Source organism: Sebastes fasciatus, chromosome 9 (genome assembly GCF_043250625.1).
Source record: "Sebastes fasciatus isolate fSebFas1 chromosome 9, fSebFas1.pri, whole genome shotgun sequence".
Classification (NCBI taxonomy): domain Eukaryota; kingdom Metazoa; phylum Chordata; class Actinopteri; order Perciformes; family Sebastidae; genus Sebastes; species Sebastes fasciatus.
In genome coordinates this window covers 34,907,448-34,931,501 of record NC_133803.1, presented here as the reverse complement: position 1 = coordinate 34,931,501, position 24,054 = coordinate 34,907,448, and the positions used below count along the sequence as shown (strand labels likewise).

At 43.0% G+C, this 24,054-nt stretch overlaps 1 protein-coding gene across 2 annotated transcripts in view; it reads right to left on the bottom strand.

The window, feature by feature from the left end:
• Positions 1-24,054, bottom strand: part of LOC141774613 (contactin-associated protein-like 4) — a 92,154-nt gene that overhangs the window by 9,787 nt on the left and 58,313 nt on the right. For both annotated transcript variants that reach the window (XM_074647399.1, XM_074647400.1), the window contains exons 9-19: positions 23,295-23,444; positions 22,989-23,160; positions 17,307-17,413; positions 15,138-15,257; positions 14,728-14,928; positions 14,451-14,613; positions 13,765-13,892; positions 13,403-13,573; positions 10,388-10,606; positions 5,570-5,809; positions 3,833-4,075 (exon numbers count right to left, since the gene is read on the bottom strand). In XM_074647399.1, coding sequence (XP_074503500.1) covers positions 3,833-4,075; positions 5,570-5,809; positions 10,388-10,606; positions 13,403-13,573; positions 13,765-13,892; positions 14,451-14,613; positions 14,728-14,928; positions 15,138-15,257; positions 17,307-17,413; positions 22,989-23,160; positions 23,295-23,444 — 1,914 coding nt within the window. The remainder of the gene's footprint in view (positions 1-3,832; positions 4,076-5,569; positions 5,810-10,387; positions 10,607-13,402; positions 13,574-13,764; positions 13,893-14,450; positions 14,614-14,727; positions 14,929-15,137; positions 15,258-17,306; positions 17,414-22,988; positions 23,161-23,294; positions 23,445-24,054) is intronic.

The window sequence follows — 24,054 nt, the reverse complement described above, 5'->3', positions numbered from 1 at the left end:
TCTTTATGTCAGTAATCAACAGGGGACGTTTCATGGTGATATCTATTAGTTAGAAATGTTTTACCCTTAACTCTTACAAAATCTATGAAATTTACCAATTCATCTTTTGAGACCGTTTTCTCTAACTTATTTCTTTTCTTAGCCAGAAATCTTCACTTTAGTAGCTCTTACATCGACCAAACTCTCCACTTTGATTCCTCTCTATATTCTGAAGGTTTCTACTGAGGGGTTTGTTCATATATCAGTCATAGCCTGATTTATAGAACATTTTATTCAGAAAAAAATGGAAAAAATTTTTTTTTTTATGGCTGTTTATGGCAGTATTTTCAGATTTTTGGAGGAAAATTCCCTCTGACTCTAATATGTCAACAAAATGAAAGAAGAATTTTGAACCTTGCTTTATCCAATGTTCAGATTTCTGTTGTGGAAATGTATGTAAGTCAGTGCGTACTAAATGTTTTTGCATTTTAAATAATGTTTCTTGAGGCTGAGGATTGTGCAATAGCGTCATGGTATTCTTCTTATTTTTTTAATCTTTTATTTATTCTGTTTTTATATAGATCTTGTGCAATATGAGTAATGTGCAATATATGTTGTTTGTGTTTCTGTTTCCATGTGGATCGTTGTTTGTTTCTATGTATTGATGCTGCTGTGGAGGCAGCTGATGGTGAGCAGCACTGAGTCCAAAACTCATTTCCCCAAGGGGACAATAAAGTGTGTCGTATCGTACTTAATAAGACGATGCCACAGTTGCATACTTAAACATAGAATTTCAGAAAACGTGTAATAAGAACACTAATTGTCTTAATGTCAGTAATGAACTGGGGAAGTTTCATGGTGATATCTGTTAGTTAAAACCTGGGGTGTCTCCCCTTAACAGACATTTATTTCAGAGAGTATTTATATGAATGGAGGGAGATCTGGACGTTTCAGGGCAACAGCAGCTGAATAATGAACCAAAACATAATGAAATATTTAGAAAATGAAGGCCTAGTACGGCCAAAACTGGTACACAGAATCAATTATTCCATGTCATTTAACATGGATATCATTTAATCTCTGCAGGCTGTGTGGAAGACATTTTACAGTGCAATGCATAATAAGTAGTGCATATTAATGCATATAGATATTCATGTCTTGGAAATGTACTTTGAATGCATGTACATGTATGTGCATGTATACATGACTAGGATAGAAGAGTTTCTAGTTCTTCAATCGTGCATTATAAATATCTTTCAGCCCTGCTAATCACTTTTAACACTTGTCTTTTGATTAGACAGAGAAAAGTGAGATTAACAAGTCAGAGGAGGTGACGGCAGAGCTGAGAGATCCAGATCACACCGCTGACATGGAGACTGGCTGTCATTGAGCCTGTTAAGATGTGAAAAGCTGCTGCTGGCTGAACTCTTTGCCTTTCAACAGTTGTTCAACAGATGTTCACATGTTTTCCTGCTGAAGAACCGGAGTTACATCTGCTCAGTGTTTGTTTGTTTATAGTGATTCAAACCTCACCAGTTCTCTCAGGTTAGCTATAATAATAATAATACATCGCAATGATTTAATACGGGTCGATACGGTTAACATGGTTTATAACGCTCAGCTTACGCTCCACTAACGTCCTGCAGCTGAGAGCGTGAGGTCACCACAGTAATAAATGAAATGCCAATAAGCTAGACGGTTTGTTAAGTGACTTGTCCACAGATAAATAAAGATATGTCGATGGCAGATTAATCACTTTACTTGATGGTCAAATAAAGATGTGCAGAACACAAACTAGACGTTGGACACGGTGCAGTTCATAGATTACAAATTGGTTTTAATTGTTAACTGTTTAAACTGATGTCAATTAAAATGAACGGTGTCTAAACACAACAGTTCGTTATTAATGCAGATTGATCACACTTTCATATCTTCAACAGATCGTCTGAATCTCTTACTGAGCCCTGTGTGCTCACTGGTGCAGCACTAGAGAAACAAGATGACAAGATTATACCTGTCTACTCTCTTTGGAGTTTGATGGTACGCACATTTTCAAACACAAGAAGAAATTGATAAATCAGATTCTATGAATAGAAATGAGCACCAAACTGAAGCAGTGCATGAGAACCCTGGCATTCAAATCAGTTCCCAAAAAACATCTAACCCTTTAATTTACTACAAGACAACAGAGTGATTACAATAATGTGTTTGAGAATATCCACTGCTGCTTTCTTTAGATCTTCAATGCTTTCAGCTCTTTGATGTCAGACAAAGGCACTTTCAATGATTTCAAAAACTGTCAACAATAACGTCACTTTAACAAAAGAATAAGAGGGACAAGACGTTATCGTGATCACCGTGATGGATTACTAAATCTAGTTTCATGTCTCCTCCAGATCCAGATGGACTAAATCTACCAGAATGATCTATAAAGGATAACAAATCCCATAAAAAAGACCAAAACCAACAATCTGTTAGTCCGTCTCTCAATACTTCTCTAAATGTTCTGTGCCACTGAATATCTTCAAAGGTTTTATCACCAATAGAAACCTGTTCCGGAGTTTTTCTCTTCGGTCTTAAAGCAGCTAACTGCCGACTATCTCCCCATCACGTCGTCTCAAATGACCTGCTGGCTCTCAGCTTCCTCCTCCAGTCTGGGTTATTAAAGCAGCCTATTCACAGTCTATTTACAGCTAATCTAGGTTTATCAGCCTCCTTTGTCCTTTCCAATTCAAGATGACCCCACTCGTCCACTCGTCTGGTTTAAAATCGCAACAGGTTGATTAAACACTGAAGAGAACGGCAGCGGAGGAGACGAGAACTGGATGAAAGGAGTCATAAAGAAAGGAGTTGGAGCCCGAAACAGGTTGGTATTGTACGTTTCTGCAAACCACAGATATGTTTAATTCTTTTTGATTTTTTATTTAACCTTTATTTAACGAGGTGAATCCCACTGAGATTAAGAATCTCTTTTTCAAGGGCGACCTGGCCGAGACAGGAGGTTAAATAACGCTCCAAACATACGCTAAATCTTGTTCAGTAAAAACTGTCATGTCCATTTTCAAAGGGGTCCCTTGACCTCTGACCTCCAGATCAGTGAATGTAAATGGGTTCTCTGGGTACCCACGAGTCTCCCCTTTACAGACATGCCCACTTTATGATAAACACATGCAGTTTGGGGCAAGTCATAGTCAAGTCAGCACACTGACACACTGACAGCTGTTGTTGCCTGTTGGGCTGCAGTTTGCCATGTTATGATTGGAGCATATTGTTTTATGCTAAATGCAGTACCTGTGAGGGTTTCTGGATCAATATCTGTCATTGATTTGTGTTGTTAATTGATTTACAATAATAAATATATACACACATTTGCATAAAGCAGCATATTTGATACGTATCATACCGACACACAGCCCTAATCAAACTGTGGTAATTAAAACCATAATTGTGACGGCATCATGCTTTTAATATGTTAAAAGTCACACAAACAAGCTAGCCGATCGAGGCAACGGGTAGACCAACAACTCCCCCGTGTTCTCCGAGCTACTGGCTCTCTGGTGGCTTTGAAGAGCGCATAGATGGATGAAACGGCAGTTCCCCGTCGGTAAATTCCACATATATAGGAGTCTGTGCAGGGAGCAATCGAGGTTACTCATCCCAAGTCAAATCCAATCCATCCTCAATGTGATGCTCTAGAAGTACACATTTTTGCATGCATAATGAAACAGAAACCTCCTTCATTCAGAGTCGAGAGGCAGAGATTAACCTCATGACAATGCTGAAGGCCAACCTAATTGATTAGCATCAAGAGAGAGGAATAAGAGTTCCTTGTTAAGAGGATGTGAGTGCTCACCGTGCTTGTTGAGCAGCAGAGCGAGGTACTCTCTGTGGTAGGAGCCGACGAAGAGGAGCAGAGCGGGACTCTGGCTGGTCCTGAAGCTCAGGGAGACGTTTTCTGCTCTCAGGGTCAGGTCAGAGTAGATGGAGGAGGAGGAAGGCCGGGCGCTGCTGCTGCTGCTGCTGCTGCTGTTCAGCTCGCTCAGCTCTTTGAAGGTGTAGCTGACGGATGTTCCCGACTTGAAGCTGGCTGAAACCTCTGCAGGGAGCCAGATAATGTCAGAAGGTTTAATTACAAAGTGGATTTAGAGCAGTAGTGTTATGTGCTGCTGCTGCTGCTGCTATGTTGTACATGTGAGATGTGTGTTCTTGAATCTGGCTGTTAAAAGTTGCTTTGCAGAGAGAGTATGATTTGCATTTCAATTTATATACTTTATGTCTTAGCTCTGCATCTAACAACTAATCCCACAGAGGGACAGTATTCAGATGTACAGCAGCACTGACATCACCTAATTAGTGAGCATGTGCTACAGAGAACCAGCTGACAGGTGAAAAGAACAATGCAAATCTGTGCTGCTAATTATAACACGGCCGTGTATCAGGTATACCTGTAACACAGCTGGGCTGTTAACTATTGAATAAGTATGAGGCTGACGTGATGACTCAATGTTCCTGTGATAACTTCATTAACAACAAGTCCAGGTGTGTCGTCTTAAAACAACTCGAAGGCAACATCAGGACATTTTTAAAGACAATAAGACAAGAAACATTTGTCGGAAATACTGATTCAAAGATCTGCACACAACTCTGGCTTTCCATTTTAATATCATACAATTCAAAAAGACCAACTTATTGTTGACTGTGAGAGAGAGAGAGATATAACCGGTTGATCAGTGTTCTCAACTGTGATGCAAAGTCAGGTGGAAAACGGGGAAAAAATCAGGATAGACAGGAAGACAATCCATGCACTCCCAAACATTAAAAACAGTGGCAATCGAGTCAGGAAATATATTAAAAGCTGTAATTATAGTCGCTAAATCATTAAAAAAGCCAACATGTTTCAACAACTGTAGGTTTTCGTCAGGGTTTGACGATTTATTTTAATATTTTGGATTGCCTTCCTGCCTATCCAGATTATTGACTCGGTTGTTTTCTGCACTAAATAGACACTCTGTTAAATACTGAGGATTTATGAAAACTTTATCGCAGTATATTACAGTCCTTTTTTTTGTTGCCAAGACACAAAAACTGGTACTCGTGGCACAATTATTGAAACAACTATGCCGAACATTAAGCACATTGTCGCATTGACTTTTTGCAAATAACTTCACATCATTAAAACCTAACAGACTGTGTGTGTTGTTTGCTGAACACTGCTATCACAATACCACACTCTATTATCAATCACCTGCACCCAGAATGATTTTTGGAGAGAATATAATTGCAGTATTCTGTATTTGTTTACAATAACTATGTTCATGTCATCTTCAGTTAAAGGAAGACCAAATAAGTCCGGCTACATTTCAGGAAAATGTTTCTGATATGATGCAGAAGGACCGGAAGAGGTGGAACTGATACAGACAGGGTGGAACAAGAGGATTTCTCCGACCTAAAATTACTTGAAGGGACAAAAGCTTCTTCTAATATTTGTAATATTAGCGGTTTAACCATAGTTCACAATAGGGTCCCATAATCCCCAACATGTCCCAGCAGGCGCTGCTTGTTGATTGGTGACAAAGCCCCGGTACAGTACCTCTGTCGCAGAAGGCTCCAGTGTAAGCAGACGAACCACAGTCACAGGAGAAGCTGGTTGGCCTCTCCAGGCAGCGGCCCCGGTTCTGGCAGAGCGAGCCGTAGCTGCTGCAGTGACCCGGACATCCCGCCTGAACCCCGGGGGTGATCTTCGCTCTTTCCTCCAGATCCAGGGTGACGCCGTTCAGCTGCAGAGAGCGGATACAACCCCGGAAGCCCTTCTGCCTGGACGCCGTGCCTCCTGAAGACACACACACAAAGGATACACTTCAGCGGGCTGTAATGCATCTGGTCTCTATTTCTCTCTTCTGAATATAGTTTGTTTTGTCTCAACCAACAATTCAAAACTCAAAGACATTCAAGTCACAATGATACAAAACACAGAAATGTGTTAAATCGTCACATTTGAGAGTCTGGAACCAGAGAATGTTTGGCATTTTGTTGCTTGATCAATGACTTGAAGCAACTCATCAACTATCTAGATCGTTGCAGATTCATTTTCTCTCGATAAATTTAATCGCTCATTTGCTGCGCTGAATGTTTCATCCTTTTTCCTGCTTTTGGCTGCTGACGCATAAAGGTGCCGTTTTTGAAGGCTGATGCTTCTAGGGCCAATAACCCAAATGTGATGGTGTTTACCGTGTTCACCGTGTTTACCGCGTTCACCCAGGAGACCGCTGTTCATGTCCCGTGTGAAACTAAAAGTCTACGTTCACTTATTTTAGTTTACCGCCGTAGTTTAATAAGGTAACAATCGTAGTCATTTTAAGCCAAACCATGATGTAATTACCAAACCTAACCAAGTAGTTTTGTTCTGTTTTTTTTAATTTTGTTTCAATTTACAACGTTAACCACGCATTTAAAACTGTTTAAAACTGTTTAAAACTGTTTAAAACTGTTTAAAACTGTTTAAAACTGTTTAAAACCGCGACTGAAATACGGTAGAAAATAAGTTTCCCTCCAAACGTAATTCAAATCAATGTGAGGTATAATCAAGAAGAGCGACTACATTAATGCACATAAAAAAAAATTTACATCCGAGTAAAACATAACTTTTCAAACAGGACCAGACAAGAAATACTCCAATAAACACCCAAATCTGATTTTTAGTATTGAGTGTTATTCAACATTTCATGAATGTAAAAACCCTTTAAAATAAAGCATAATTGATCCAAGTAATCTCACTGCCATTCACCTGAGACATTGAGATAATGTTGACAGTGTGCAATTGACAGATTAGCAGCTAAAACACTTGTGAGTAATAAATCATTAATCCCTCAAAATATGACTTTGAATCTCACCATTCCCCCCGTTGACGCTCAAAATACTGGCTAAAGACGTCGATAATAATCAACAACCATAAGGCCAAAATCTGGTAAACAAACAGGACATCATTTTTTCTTAAAAAAAAATATATATATATAATATTCAACATTACAGACAGTACAGTAACTTTGTAAAAACAATGGAAAGATTTGTGAGGATTTGCATTTTTTCCACTTGAATGAGGCAGTTCAGACAAAATACTGTTGCTGCTCTATTCAGATGGGAAACACAAGTATTGCACAGACATCGACCTAATTGAGAACACAGATTAGCTATATAGATAGACAGGGCAACACATTCTCACTCCCAACTCATCAAATACCGCCTTTTGGTCAGAGACTGACACACGGGGTACCCCCCTCTTGCGTTGCGTTTGGACGTGTCAGGGACGGCGTGTCAATATACGTTCGTTACGTGCATAGTGTCCTTTCAAAATAAACTTCCATTTTCACAGGAAGTTAGGTTTAGGCAACACAATCAGTTTTGGTTAGAAAACGGTCGCGGTTGATGTTAACTTCACTGACTAGCGACTCACATGACAAAATAAGTCAACGTTACTTTTAGTTTCACTTTTAGTCTCCTGCTATTTAAAGTATTTTCCTGCTTTCCAGGCAGCCGTTAGTTTCCATTCATTTCTTAAAACTTTCCTCGTGTTGTGTAATCCGTCAACATCAAGTCTCCATCATTCCCAGGTTCTTTTATTGCTGCGTGGTGATGCAGCTGGAATGCAGATTGATGTGAAAGGTGAAACAACAGTGATATAACTTTATCAAAAATAAATGACGATGTGATGTTTTCTATGACGGATTATGGAACCGGAGCGGGAGTCTTTTCTTTCATATCGTACTGTAATGAAAGGAAAGCAAATCTTATCATCTCTGTGATCAGATTGGGGAACGACACTGACTGATATGTGATTTTATTATAAACAGCCAAACACACCCTGCACCTCAAGATTTGTCACCAACCTCCTTCTGAATTGTTTAAAAATGATGAGCTGATGAAACATAGTGAAACTGGCAGGTGAAACATTCAAGGACTTCTTTCCTGTCTGTCCGTCTGCCAGCTGAGCTCCATGCTGATGGTTCATATCTGGGAAGCTGGCGAGCTGTCAATCTGTCTGAAATATTTCCTCTTTCTATGGGGCAGAATTTAAACTCTAAGAGTTGTTGTTTTTTCCGACATCTCGCATCACAACCTCCGACTGTCCTCAGAGTTCAGGCTCCGCTACATTATAATTGTCTCAGGCTGCCAAACTGGCAACCTGACTGTTATGAGGAGATAAACAGCTTTCCAGGAGTCTGCAGAGTTGATGAGGTTCATATCAGGACTCTGAGTTTCATCAGGAGCTGTCAGGGAAGGACTACCTTAACTAATGGACCGGATTCAAACACTGCACCAAGGTCAAGGAAACTGACCACTACAAACACACCGAGGATATCGCTATCAATTTTATATTCAATTTAATATCAAAGGATTAAGTAGGTATTACTTCCATGGACTCGGCCTGTATGAGGTACATTGCTGAGGTTTGGGAACAAGGATTGTTATAGGTTGATTGATCTCCCTTAAATCTGCCAGTTTCAATGTGGATCAATAAGCGGAGACAGCCTGTACAGTTCAGTGAGATGGAAGCACAGCTTTAGTGTGGAGTTTTGCTGAAGGCTTTAGTTTTTCTGTCACTATCTGCTTTCTTCAGGAGGCCGCCAGCCTCCCCGGGGTCAATGAGAATGTACCATAAGAGTCATTTATTTAGTGCGGTGTGTGGGTGGAAGAGAGTAAATAAAAGAAAGTGAGAGGGAGGCAGAGACAGAGGATACGTCCAGAAGAACTGCCTGATCTCATTCCCTGGGCGTCAAATACCGAGGCTTTGTCACAGCCATCAGCGCTCGGTACCGACGCACGAGGCAGCCTTGAGCGCCGGTATGACGCACCATGCGTTCCATTAACTATCATGTAAACCCAACAAACACGAGGCTTTCATCCAGGAGACCAACACATTCTCAAATATAGCTGCTTGGTCAGCGCCTCTCAGCATCGGAGGCCGACACACAGGCTTCCTCTCTTGTGTTACTTTTGGACGGACTGGAGACGACGTGTCAATATACTCGTTACATGCATCGTGTCCTTTCAAAATGAACTTTCGTTTTTACAGCAAGTTAGTTTTAGGGAACATAACCACTGAGTTAGGGTTAGGAAACGGTCGTGGTTGATGTTAACTTCACTGACTAACGACTCACGTGACAAGATAAGTCAACGTTACTTTTAGTTTCACACGGGACAGGGACACCCGTCTCCTGGTTGAAAGTCTTGTGTTTGTTTGAAATTTCACTTTCACGTTACAATCAGCTGTTTATTTGTGTCCCGTGTTCACAACAATCAGTTTCATTTTCACTTTACAAACCTGGTAGTCTTAAGCCCAACCATGTCGTTTTTTCCTAAACCTTAATATAGTGGTTTTGATACCAAAAAGTGACGACAAGGGGCGTGTTGACAAGAGGCAAGGCGTGAGGAGAAGAGGCATGACGACAAGAGGCGAGGAAAGATGACAAGAGGCAAGGTGACAAGAGGCGAGACGACAAGACAAGACAAGACAAGAGGCGTGATGACAAGACAAGAGGCGTGACGACAAGACAAGACAAGACAAGAGGTGTGATGACAAGACAAGAGGCGAGACGACAAGACAAGACAAGACAAGAGGCGTGATGACAAGACAAGAGGCGTGACGACAAGACAAGACAAGAGGCGTGACGACAAGACAAGAGGCGTGACGACAAGACAAGAGGCGTGACGACAAGACAATAGGCGTGACGACAAGACAAGACAAGAGGCGTGACGACAAGACAAGACAAGAGGCGTGATGACAAGACAAGACAAGAGGCGTGACGACAAGACAAGAGGCGTGATGACAAGCCAAGAGGCGTGACGACAAGACAAGACAAGACAAGACAAGACAAGAGGCGTGATGACAAGACAAGAGGCGTGACGACAAGACAAGACAAGAGGCGTGATGACAAGACAAGAGGCGTGATGACAAGACAAGAGGCGTGACGACAAGACGAGGCGTGACGACAAGACAATAGGCGTGACGACAAGACAAGACAATAGGTGTGATGACAAGACAAGACAAGAGGCGTGACGACAAGACAAGAGGCGTGATGACAAGACAAGAGGCGTGACGACAAGACAAGAGGCGTGAGGACAAGACAAGAGGCGTGACAACAAGACAAGAGGCGTTACGACAAGACAAGAGGCGTGACAAAGCGGCGGTATGTGACGAGTTGGGATGAGAAGGTGTTTGAACTGCTGATGTATCTTCTAAACGAATCCCATGTGGACAAAGAGATGTGTGGATATTGTGTTGTTTTGTTCTTTGTTGAGGCAGAATTACATTTGAAGTGAGTGCAGCAGCCGCACGCACGCACGCACGCACGCACGCACGCACGCACGCACGCACGCACGCACGCACGCACGCACACACACACACACACACCTATAAATAGCTGGCTGTTGAGCTGCAGGTGGATGTGCCCGTCAGCGGGAGCCTCCTGTGTGGCGGCGGGGAGCTCGTCGAGGCGAAGCGAGGCCTCTTTAACGTTGCGCTCGGCTCGGATGCGGTGCCACCTGTTGTCGTTCATTGGGGAGTCGGCCTTCACGCGGACCTCCAGCGGACCGTTACCCACATCGAAGGAGAAGAGGACCTCAGAGGACGCTGAGTCAGGGGAGGAAGAACATTCAGACTTACTGTTGCATATTCAACAGAAACACAGCAAGCACAAGCTCCTGACCCGTTCCTGACAGGGTACCGTTCAATTGTTGTTCTTTTCATCCCCTAATTCATCATCTTGTTTATAAAGCAGCATTTCTCTTTCCCTTTAACCAAAGACCCGGCTCTGTCTGAAGTAACAGTAACACCGTCTGCAGAAGGGAAGGAGCTCTACTGGAACTTTGATAAGAAATAAAGTAAATGTTTCTCTAAAGTGCTGCAAACACAAACTGACAGCAACCAGCTCGACGGGGATGTGACACTAAAGAGCTGTTGTCATAGCTACCAGGTACCATAATAACTCCTGGACATCTATACTGCTTTAGTTGTGACAACCGGTTACAAGGACGCAAAGCTTTTAAATATAATGGCCAGTTACATTCAGAGTGTTTACCGGCGTGACGCGACCAAATTATCCGTTTCCTGAAGGACGTCTTCTGTTCTCACAGCTACATTTCTGTTGCTGTTTTTCTTTATAAATGCATTTTATAATCCACAAACAAATACCAATCAATTTATAAAACAATTTAACAAATAGATACTGAATAAATATCAGTATTCAACAAACAGAGTCTCAAAACTCAGATGATCCACATTCACACATTCATTATTAATACTTTTAGACATCAATATGCACGGCAAGCTTTTCAAAAGCAAATGTTATTAGATTAATGAACGTTGGAAATATATATTTACTCAGGTTGAGTTGTATTCATTTATAAAAGTTAATTTAATAAATTTTCTCTCCATATGGAGAAACTTCATTTCTTTGCGATGCATATTATATTTAAGTGGGATATATTTGACTGGGTTCTTATAAATGTGCATATGCAGGAAAAGAGACTTGAGAAAGAGGAGATATCTCTGTGGCAGCAGGATGAGAGGAAGGATCATTACTCCTAGCTGTGTGTCTTTGTATATTTACACCTAAAGTCCGACTAATCCTGACACTAAAGTAAAGAAGTCAAATATTCTGATGTATGCATGGAATAAGTATAAACTGTAATCTCCCTGCACAGGATGAACTCTTTTTCTACTTTTGTACTAACAACAAACACGCCAACATTGACCAGCTGCAGACTTAAACCAGATTTCTTGCATAACCTACCGGTAGTTTCTTGTGTGGATATATTATATTATACAGTATTATATAATGATCATAAAGAGTTGCCTGTCTACAATGGTCAGCCCGTTCACACTAAATGGTGTATGAATGAATTTGCATGTGCAATAAGAACGCCGTTCTTGCTTTTAGCGTGTCATTTGTAGGCCATGGTTAAACTATTGTTCCATTTTGTTGACATATTAGAGTCAAAGAGGCATTAGAGGCTTTTACAGAGATGATTTTAGATATCTCTATTTGTCACTCCATAAATGAGAAAATACTGTCAACAACTATAAAAAATATCAATTTCCACGATCCGCTGAGTCCCGTTCCACCTTCAAGAAAAAGCTAAAGACCCAGCTCTTTCATGAACCTCAGCACCTGATGACGATGATGCTATTGATGAGGTTGATAACGATGATATTGATGTTGATGTTGTTGATGATGACGTTGTTGATATTATTAATGATGATGATGAAAGGACAAAAAAAGTCTGAAAAAAAAGATGTGAAAAAATGCCCGAAAAAAAAAAGATTAAAAAAATGCCCGAAAAAAAAGTCTGAAAAATGTCCGAAACAAAATATCTGAAACAAAAGATCTGAAAAATCTGCTTTTATGCAACCTGCGTCCGATCGGACTTGCAGTTGTTGTTTGCACTCACGTTGTTCCTTCCTATCTAGATCCTTGCTCGTGTTGTACAAATTCTCAGATGTACGTCGCTTTGGACAAAAGCGTCTGCTAAATGAAATTGTAGAATTGTATGTCTTTAGAAAGAGAGAGAAGGAGCGCTGTGTGTGAGTGAAGGCAAGCAGGCAGAGGAGCAGAGGAGCAGAGACTCCGGTCCTGGAGACCAAAGCTACGGTCTCCCCCGCGTCCTCCGACCGCGGCCAACACTGTTTAACAGCTTCACTAGATACAACCAAGAGGTTTTGGTGCTTCACTGGAGTTTGTGTTGGAATCTGAGTCTGAACAGCGTAGACACACGCGAGACCATGAGACACCGACCAGCAATGATTTATACGTGTAAGAAGTTACAAACAGTCCCTTTAACGTAACTAACTGGTTTTGTTGCTTAAACTTAACTGCGGCCGTTACCATAGTTTTGTTGCGTGGGGTAAAAATGACACGCGAAAAGGCAAAAATGCGTCCTCATGACATGCAGCATGTCCTTGTAATGTCGTGCTATTTACACGCCTTCCCGTGAGATCAGGTTGCAACGGTAGATTAGCTTTCTTTGGCAAACCCATAAAGTGAAGCACTTCATCAAGAGCTGTTGTCATAAAGGACAGCTAACAGCACACACTATGTGAACTACCATAAAGAGTTACAGTCGGATGATTTCAGCACCACTACACGACAACGATACACAGAACTATAAACTCTGCTGGTTATAAAGGAAACGTACTGCAGTGGACTAGAACAATGCCATGATTTCCCAGAGGAGGAGAAATAAATGGTGTTGCTGTGGAAGTGTTTTTTTTTCTAGAAGTTGTGAGGTGGAGTTTGAGGCAGGACCGCCGCCTCCAGCTGAGTTCAACCCAGATGAAACTTTAACTCCCAGGATGATCCCTCCTGCTCGGTCTCACATCTAAAGCGAAGTCCGGATTAGACGTCTAACCGGAAAAGGCTTTACTCACAGCCGAGTTCGATCCGAATGAAGTCTTTGATGCCCAAGTTTTCCAGGAAGACGCCGGAGGATGAAGTAGTTTTAAACAGGAAGGAGATGTCGGCGCTCAGCTCTCCGTGGAAGGTGGGAAAGTGGAGGTACGACGTCTCCTTGTCGAAAAATGCAGCGTTCCAGACGTTTTCTGCAAATAAATGAAAAACTATTGATCACGGTCTGTCGAGGATTGAGTTTAAAATTCAGCTCACTATCACAATTCATTAGCATTCAAATGTCACTAATTCTTGGCCAGTACTGAGACATGACACACACACACATGCGTCATTTCACAAACATGTACAAGGTGACATTGAGGCCTCTGGACCTACGACTTACTGTCTCCATGACAACGGAGAGGTCCGACCCTGTAGGCGCTTTCTGAGCCGGGCCTCTGGACGTCACCCAGCACCAGAGATCTGACGGGGAGCGTCTCCTTATGGGTCAGCAGGCCGGAGTCATTAGCCCTGGAGGGTAGACGAGGAAGAGGACGACGTGGAGGAAGAAGAAGAAGAAGAAGAAGAAGCTGAATTTAAAGAGACTAGAGGATGAAAAAGATGAACTTCTTTTACTACGAGCACATTACGGTACATTTATACGCTTAACAAGTTACAAACAGTCCCTTTAAATAGTTTCGGAGTGCTCCGGAAACAAAAGTGTGACACACAAACGGACGGAAGGACGGACATGTGGAGCGCTATATACCCCCGACTACGTTGTTGCGTGTGTATAAAAATGTTTAACTAATAGACATCACCATGAAATCTTCCCCAGTTGATTACTGACATTATTACAAGTTTTCTGATATGTTTAAATATGCAAATGAGGCGTTATCTAATGCTAACTTTGGGAGAATTTTGGAGAAATCTATAGACGCAAATAGACAAAGTAGTGAAATAAAGACCTACATGTGTAGTTTGGATGGTTGCATGTTGTGGAAGCCAAATAGTGGAAGCCTTTAGTGTCTCGCCTTAGAGCAGCATAATAGTCTCTAATGGTGTTGATGTAAATAAAGAATACAGTACCACTCGGTGCGGTCAGCGTCACAGTTGCAGTAGTGTTTGGGGTCCACACAGTTCTGCTGCAGGCTGCAGGAGCACTGCTGGCTGCCGGGTGGAGCTCCGCCCCAATACGTCTGCACCTGTCCTGCACCTGGACCGCCGAGCCACCAGCTGAGCAGAGGCCCGTCTGCAGGATCCAACATTCAATCATTTAGTTATATTCATATGCATGTCCTAATCCATCTTCCTTTTTCATATTGAAAGTGTTAAATAATGTCTTTGTGGTGTCTCAGAATATTACCCGGTGTGTTGAGGAGGCGGGACTTCCTGCAGTGGTAGGTCAGTTCCTGTTCGCAGTGCTCTGATTGGCTGATGATGGCCGCCAGCTGCTTCTCCTCGGACGCGTAGTCAAAGTGAGCCGAGTGCCGATTCTTCCCCGGCGCCGGTCGGACTCTCGTCAGATCTGTGTTATTGTGCTGGATCACCATCCACGTTTTGTCCTCTGGTGGAGAGAGACGGAGAGACGGAGACAGACGGAGACAGACGGAGACAGACGGAGACAGACGGAGACAGACGGAGACAGACGGAAGGAAATAACAAAACATGTGTATTTTATTTTTCATTTCTATTTGTGTTACTCAGCAGGACTGACAGGCAGGATGAAAGAGACCGGACACACACCGCTGTGTTTTGAAGTTCTGTGTCAGCTACCTGTCATGTTGCAGTAGATCAGCTGTGGTCTGACGGGTCCGCTGCCATCCACATCAATGTAATAATAACCCGACGTGTTGCCTTTGTGTTTGTACGCCTCACAGGACGGCTCGTATATCGCTGAGGAGAGAGAGAGAGACATACAACATCATCAACAACATCATCACACTCATTTATATTCATGTTATCCTCCGTAACTGTCATCGGAACATCAGCGTTTTGTTCACAAGACATAAGACATATTAAACTGCTGTAATATCATATGTCATATTTTTAAAGCAGACGTATTTATTTCCACTATCAAACTCAAAAATCTAAATTGCTTTTCTAAATGTGACGTCCTGTAGCTGACACTGTGAAGCTTTGTAGACATTTTTAAGGTGGATTTAGGTGCCGTCAGGTGGATTTTGAAGCCAGACAAGCTGTTTACGTAGCTTCATATTTAATGGAGAGATGTGAGGGTTTTATTTATCTTTTCACCAAAACTCTCAGAAAGAAAGCAAGTCTGTGCATTTTCCAAAAAATGTCAGACTTTCCGTTTTACTAGTGTAACGTCTTTGACTGATTACAAGCAACAGGAGGGCTGAGATTCTCTTCCAGTCGAGACCCCACTAAAGCCCCGTTTCCACCGCAGGAACTTACCCCGGAACTAAGAACCTTTTGAGGAGCTCTTTGCGTTTCGACCGCAGGGACCAAGGTCTAAATTAAGTTCTCGGGACCTTTTACCACCCAAGAAGTTCCTGGTTGGGGTTTCTGAAAGTAATGGAAGTTTCAGGGTGGAGTTTGCACGGATGATCGCCCTGATTGGTCGAACACACACACACACAGCGTCGCTGCTTCAACTGTACCGCTTCATTCATAAAACAAGGAAGTACTCTAGTATGGATTTAGGAGCATTTCAGGACGAGGGGAGATCATTTCTCTCTGTTTGATAACATTAAAAGTAATGTGAGGCTCTGCTGTCGGCTTCCTGACTCATTTAAAAAAAGACGGAGAGAAGAAGAGAGATGGTGCTGAGGGTGGAAGAGAGAGAGACGTATCACGGCGATCGTGTGAATGACAGAAAGAAAAGATTGATTCACGGCGTTAATGTTCTAAAGCACAAATAAATAACCCTCAAACACTCAACAGATGAATTACTTAGGAGACGGACACTCTTAGTTCCATTTTCCTCCTCTGCATTTCATTCCTTACATCCAACGTGCAGCAGTAAATATATGCAGCAGTAAATACATGCAGCAGTAAATATATGCAGCAGTAAATATATGCAGCAGTAACCGTCGTCACAGTGAGGCAAAAGCTGACGTTTATTTTCCGGCGTGTTTTTTAGAGGAAACAGGCGACACACTGAGCTGCAGGCTGCAGACTGTGTTTACCGCTGTGACCACCAGCAGCCCTCGTCTCAGGTCATGTTGTTTTTTCGTACGTCAGCGGACTAATTTGCCTAATCTTCGCAGGTCTAACAGTGGGCTGAAGGAACCTTTTAGTGCCTTATGGTGGAAACCCGGCTACAGGCTGTAAAGGTATCTCGACACGCTTGGGAGAAGTTTCAGTTGGGTGCAATCTGCAAGCTCACCGCTAGATCCAAATCCTGCACACTGCACCTTTAAGTGTCTGGAGAACATACTGGCTTGCCAAAGCAGCACTTTGGTCTTTATAACAGAACAGTAACACTATATTTGAGCACTGCTTTTGCAAAGTAAAAGAAAAGCACACGTAAATACAAACACGCTGTCATACTTTGCTCAAAAGGATTCGATGGTGAAAAAAGGCAAAAGAAGAATCTGCTTCACAGCTGAATCAGAGCACTAATGAAGAGTCTCTCTTACAGTAGATCCATATATGTTCTTTCTTATTTTACCCTGTTTTTCAAACCTTTCTTTATCTTCCTCCTCCTCCTCTATACCTCCTCTCTTTCTCTGTGTCCACTGAGACTTCTCCAGTCTCACACAGTGATGATTGCAGGAAAGAGGTTTGATCTCAGACTGACCTTCTGCCACAACAATGTCTGCAGGGACCTCAACGTTAACGTTAGCAGCAGGTTGTCTCATTACAGGAAAAACATGTGAACAAGAGCAAACGTACACATGTACACAGACACACACAGAGAGTCCATATTGTGAGTGTGACCTTTAAACAACAGCAACCAACAAAGCTCGGTGCCCTTACAGCTGTGACAGGTGGCTCCGCTGTAGCCGGTGCCGGAGCAGTTACAGTGGAAGGTGCTCCATGATTGGCTGCAGCTGCCTCCGTGTTCACAGTGACTCAGAGAACACCTGAGAGACAGACAGAGAGAGAGAGAGACACATTTAGACTTTATCCCAATACCCCTCTTTACCTTTTAGACACCTAAAATAAATATACGTTTAACTATACGCTATATTTAGAATGTTTTACGATGGCGAACAGTTCAGTTCCCCGTCAGAGGGGAGAGCACAGCAGTACATGGCGTCGCTCCGATGTCGGTGCTCCTGTCTGTTTCTCGATGCTGGCGGGCACACCGACCGTCATAACAGTAGTAATACACTGACTATAAGTACCTCATACGACCCCGCTCCTTTAAGCATTTCCATTACTACCTCTTTATACTACTCCACTACAATTCAGAAGGAAATATACTCCACTTCATTTATTTGATACCTTTAGTAACTAGCTACTTTGCAGATTCAGATTAATAATACAAAATACAACGGGCTGTGGTTCAGGAGTTAGAGCGGGTCGTCCAGATTGGCGGTTCGATCCCCGGCTCCTCCGGTCACATGTCGAAGCGTCCTTTGGGCAAGATACTGAAGCCCAAATTGCTCTCGAGAGCTGAGCTGCCAGTGTGAAAATGATTTGATTATATGAGCAAGGAGCATGCACGGCGTGACATCGAGTGTAAAGAGCTTTGAGCAGCCGGAGGAATAGAAAGGTGCTATATAAATGCAAAACCATTTACCATAAAACTTTACTGATCCCTGCAGACAAATCCACAAGCTACCCAACAGTATATAAATATATAAAGTAATTAAAATGAGCTCCACCTTTACCAGCTGCAACATTAAAGTGATGAACAGTTAATGCATCAGTAATTAGCATCATAATAAGCAGTATTCTGAAATGGGATGTTCTGCATAAGGAGTAGGAAGATCATTGGCCAACCGGTGACACCGTCCTTTCAAGCAGCTCACAACAAGAGCATTTTCAATGTGTTATGTATGGTTAATTGGTTAATTATGATGTGTTTTGGTCTTTGTCTTGTATGTACAAGTCTTATTTGTAACAGTATGTCTATTGTATGTGTACTTTTTCTCAAATTGAGCTGCCTGTGGATGCAAAATTAATTTCAGTTCAAACTGACAATAAAGTTTTATCGTATCGTACTAAAATTTTAAATTCAAGACTTTTATTTGTATTTCTACACTTTAGTATTACTACTATTCCTTAAATAAAAGATCGGACTACTTCTTCAACCATTGTGGATGACTACATTTTGATTGACTGTTTATTGCATATATATGTATTGCTTGTAGTTTAGAGTTGGTGATTCTGAGAAAGCAGCAAGAGTACACTGGTTAGCAGCACGAGCTCCAAACGTCACTAAATCTAGAAAGAACGTCACCAAGACACCGGAGTTTTGGTGGGAGACGATAACGTTTTTCTCTGCGGAGCCCCGTCACTTCACAAGACACGGGAAACCTCTGTTGGTCTGGAGGAGCTGCAGCAGTTATTTCTGCACAAACGTCCACTGAACATTCACTAGATATTCTCAGAGCTAAACTAACTCTTCTGCAGTGTGGAGTGAGCAGCATGCACGTGAGAGGTGGAGAGAGAGAGAGAGAAGGAGCGTGGTGTGTGAGTGAAGGCAGGCAGAGGAGCAGAGGAGCAGAGGAGCAGAGACTCCGGTCCTGGAGACCAAAGCTACGGTCTCCTCCGCGTCCTCCGACCGCGGCCAACACTGTTTAACAGCTTCACTAGATACAACCAAGAGGTTTTGGTGCTTCACTGGAGTTTGTGTTGGAGTCTGAGTCTGAACAGCGGAGACACACGCGATGGGACACCGACCCGGATTGATTTATATGTGTAAGAAGTTACAGTCCCTTTAAGGTAAGGGGGTTCCCAAAACTTCCACTAAAAGTATTCCTCTTTAGCTGGAACCTGAGCCGAGATCACTAAAGATAGAGATAAGAGGAAATGTATTTGTTCTTTCATCGCCCTAACCTAAACACCTTTACTCTTTACTGCATTCAACATCCACCTGCTGCTTCTTTCTGGCTGCGCCGCCTCATTTATCAACGTAATGAAAGTATATGTCCATCACAACGGTACGGCTTTTTTTACGTGTTTTTAGTAGCACAGAGGCATAAGCAATATCAAGCTGTGGCTAGACAGACTTTTTTCTTCCATTGTTGGTTGTATCTTTTCTAGGAATTTATTAACCTACTTTTAAATGTTCTACATTTCAGTGCATGGATATAGGATTGACTAGACTGTAGACAGAAGGAGTAAATCAGAAATGCTCTTCCTTCCTTCCTTCCTTCCTTCCTTCCTTCCTTCCTTCCTTCCCTCTAATGGCGTAAATATCGACGGTGCAACCGATGCAGCTGCACAGAGGCGTATGGCGTATGACACAGTAATCGCAAGTCACTTCATGTGCAATTAGAACACCGTTCTTGCTTTTGCCGTGTCATTTGTACGCCATGTAGTCTGTACTGACTGCATGCAGGTGCGAGGGGAAGTGGATGGGTCCAACAAACACACGACTTTTAACCAGGAGACCGGTGTTGGTGTCCTAAAAAAGTGAAAGACGTCTGTGACGTGTTTTCCGTAATTCTGTTACGTTGTTTCCGTACTTTACTTAGTTTACGTGCTTATTTTAAGCCCAACCATGATGTTTTTCCTAAACCTAACTACGGCTGTTACCCTGGTTTTGTTGCATCCAACTGCCACGCGTAAAGGCAAAAATGCGTCCTCATGACACGCAGAATGTCTTTGTAATGTCGTGCTATTGATACGCCCTTGAGATCAGGTTGGAGGCGCAGAAGCTGTCAGGGGCTCACATGTGGGAAGGACATTTTTTGCTGCTTTACTTTTGTACAGTAGGTGGGCCCTCTCGCACGGTGACCGTTTCACGCAGTCTTCTTGAGCGGTGTTGTTTAATGACTATGCTGAGAGAAAGGCCTGCAGGATGAACTTTTAATGGTTGAGTACATGTTTCTCTTTGAGTGGGATCAGATCAGGATTTAAATCTGTAATCTGTAATCTGTGAAATGTGAGATGTGGCGCTCCGGCTGCTGTCCGTGCTGCTCAAAGGCTGGTTTGCAGGGTGGGAGTCGCATTGGTGAGCCTCTCCACAACTGTGGTTGTATGTGCATGTGTGTGTTTGTTTTTGGGGCGAGAGTCCAAGAAAATTTGCGCCGGGGCCAATCATAATGATGTTACGCTGCTGCTCCACAATAGCGGTGAGTCATGGTGCGTTGGAGCACTATGTGTAACTGTGTGTGTGTGAAGCAGTGTGAAGTGTATGTGCTCAGTAACGTATCCCTACACCAATAACAGCTGAGGCGAAGGCACTCACAAAAGTGTTCCTCTCATCTGAAGCGTCTTTGTGACAACACTGAATGGAACAAAGCTCTCTAAACTCACAGTTTACCTGTATTGTCCTCTGTAGAGCAGCTGTTGTCTGTGTTTGTGAGAACTCGTGATGAATTTATCCGATTGGAAAATAGTCCTGTTGTTATTATTCTGCCCTCCAACTTCACGTAACTTTTAGAATGGACTGTGGCATCAAAATACACGTTTGAGTAAACTCTGCTGCTGTTAACTTGGACTTTTCTTCCTTTTCAATGTCATCCCTGCATGTGTCAGGAAGTGGAAGTGAAAACAAAAGAAGAAAAAGAAAGAAAGGGTTAGGACAGGAGAAACAATGAGAGGAAAGAGATAAAAGTGCGGCGCTACTGTAGAGAGAGAAATCCAGGAAGGGGAATTAAGGTTGAGGGACGGATTTAAGGGAGGGGAAGGAGCGAGGGAGCAACAGAGGGGATGAAAGTTGGGGATGAATGGAGCTCAGCGGCGACTGGGTAAACATATTTGGAAGGAGGAAATGAGGTCAGCGAATTGTGACTGCAGAGAGACTGAAAGAGAAAGGGAGAGGGAGAGCAGCATGTATTTTTAATCTTTTAGCCAGTGGGAAATCCACTGTTAGAAGAAGCCTGACTCAGCACGCTTGTCAGATGGTGAAGTTCGGGTTTATAGCACCAATTTCTTTGCTTTCCTAAATAAATAAATTGTGTCTTATCTACAGATATGCATACGCACATCCTGCAGAACAAGTGTCTTTTCCCCGAGTCCACTGATAAATTCATGATCGGTGGAGCAGCGCTTCTTTCAGGCGAGTAGGTTGGAGGTGAGGGGTTGTGTGGAGTGTAAATCTATATTTTTCAAGCTGACATTTTATTGAAACAACAGCTGCTCAGAGGATAATATGTACGCCGTACACCAGCGGGCTCTAATGATCTGGAAAAACCCGTCTAATGTCATGTTCTGAGAGCAACGTGTTATTTCTCACACACACAACACACCATTAAACTGTCACAGCGGAGCTGGACTTGACATTTTCTGCAGCACAGACATATTAGAGGCCACGCTCTCTCCGATACTTGATGATACGGAAACGTCGATAATAACGATTCTGTCCGGCGGTGGTGATGGATTTTTCAGTGTACAATATCTGTGTTTTACTGTGTGGACACACTGGCAATGTGAGCCGTGCGTGTGTGCCGAGGAACCTGTTGCTTTTTATTACGCCACCCACGTTAACAGGTTATGGTACGTGTCCACAGCCTCCATCCTTTCCACGCTTCCCATTCCAATTCCCAGCGTGGCGGCGCGAGTCAAGAGACGAGGCGGCACAAATTGCATTAAGTTGAGGTCTAGGCTACTTTATGCAAATGAGGGGCGTCCAGCGCAACTCGCCACCTCTGGAACTCCCTAGAAACTTTTAAAGTAACTCATGTCGGTCTAAAATAAAGACAGATTCATCAACTGCGTTTTTTAGTTTGTCGGCTTTTTGCCCAAATCTCTATAAGTTTTTCGCCAATAAAGCGATTTCCAACTTATTTTTGTCCACACAGGCCTTCTCTTCTGACAGATTTACTTTTTTCACCTCGAGCCTGGGGCAAACCGTCTCATTGACGCCAACAGCCAGAGGAGCAAAATCTCAGAAGGCTCAACATCTCGCCAACAGTATCAGGCGTGTTGCCTGCGGAGCCCTCCATGCTAGAAATCCACCAGAAGGCTATAATGATGATGATCATCTGGCAACAACAACTGGAACATCAGAAGCAGAAAGCAAACCGGGCAAAGAAGAAGAAGTCTTTATCAAACCTACCAATCCCCTATCCACTGACACTAACTCTGAAAAAATATATATCCCAGAATACTTCCCAACTCAATCACACGCTGAGGCACAGAGCCAACCAACTCTGTTCTCACAAATAAATCACATTGTGAAGAAACAAAGAAAACAAAACCACATTTCAGCTCAGAGAATTGAAGCTACCGTACGTCTCATACAGACAGAACAATAACTGGATTGTTTTCTTAGCGAGGAAACATTCTGGGACGCTTTGAAACGGGCACGCTGTTGTCATAATTCCCGATCCGCTGCTTTCTAATAATCCATGTGTAACCCCATTTCACAGGAAACCGGTCACGGAGCCTTCAGAGGGAGATTAACGGAAGAGTGATCCTCTTTTCTGACAATGCTTTCTAACACACACTAAATAAACCAATTTATCATTTAGCATCTGCTCCGGTCAACCTCCTCCTGGTAAAATACGATCAAACAAATGGTTTCTTTTAAAGTCTGACCTGTCGATGATGCCACACATGTCCATCTGCAGGTGACTGTAGTTTCCCATCAGCCTCTGCTGCACCATGATCAAGTCCACGGGCTGGTTGTCCACCGTCAGCAGACGCATGCAGCCCTGGAAAGCCTTGAAGGGGTTCATACAGTCCTGGCTGCTCCCTTCAGCGGGGCATCCTGCATTCAGGAGAGGAACAAACATCAGAGGAAACCACAACGTCCATCCAGAAGTTTAAAAGTCTTCAATGATAATTAGAACCTCTGCAGATTGTATGTTCATTCATGTGCTCACTTATTTATTCTTCTCTTACCTCCAAAGAAGAGTTGACTTCCCGTGGTAACAGGAAACGGCGGACTGGCGTGAGCAGTGGCTCCTTCGCCTCCGTCCACGGAGACGGTCAGATGTCCTCGTCTGGAGATCAGCTCCACGGAGTGCCACTGACCGTCATTCAGAGCTGAACCTGACGACACACACGAAGAAACAGCATGCTGTATACAAAGATACACATATATTGACTGTCTGGATTTTAATTTCACGAAGGTTAAGACTTATTGATCGGGGTCAGAGGTCGAGCTCAGATACAGATCAATGCTGTTAAAAGTGGTGAGGATTCAGTCTCTCTGGCTCAAACACTCTACAGCAGGATGGCCTGATGGATTTTTCTGCTCTCCAGGCTTCAGATTGACATTTACTTTCATCGTTTTTCTTACTGGAAATGTGTGCAGGCGTGTTTGTGTCCTCTCAGCTCTGTGTCTCATAGTGAACATAGAAAGTAACCTTTGGATCAAGTGTTCAGTTTCCTGAAAAAAGCCACTGAAGAAAAGCCTTACAGAAGTGGATATTGTTGAGGACTACAAGTACCTGGATGTCCACTTAGACAATAAAATGGACTGGTCTAAGAACACACAGACTCTCTACAAGACGGGTCAGAGCCGCCTGCTTTGTTCTCAGGAGACTCGGATCCTTCAACGTCTGCAGAACCATGCTGCAGATGTTCTATCACTCAGTGGTGGCCAGCGTCATCTTCTACGCTGCAGTGTGCAGCAGGGTGAAGGCAGCCGACGCTAACG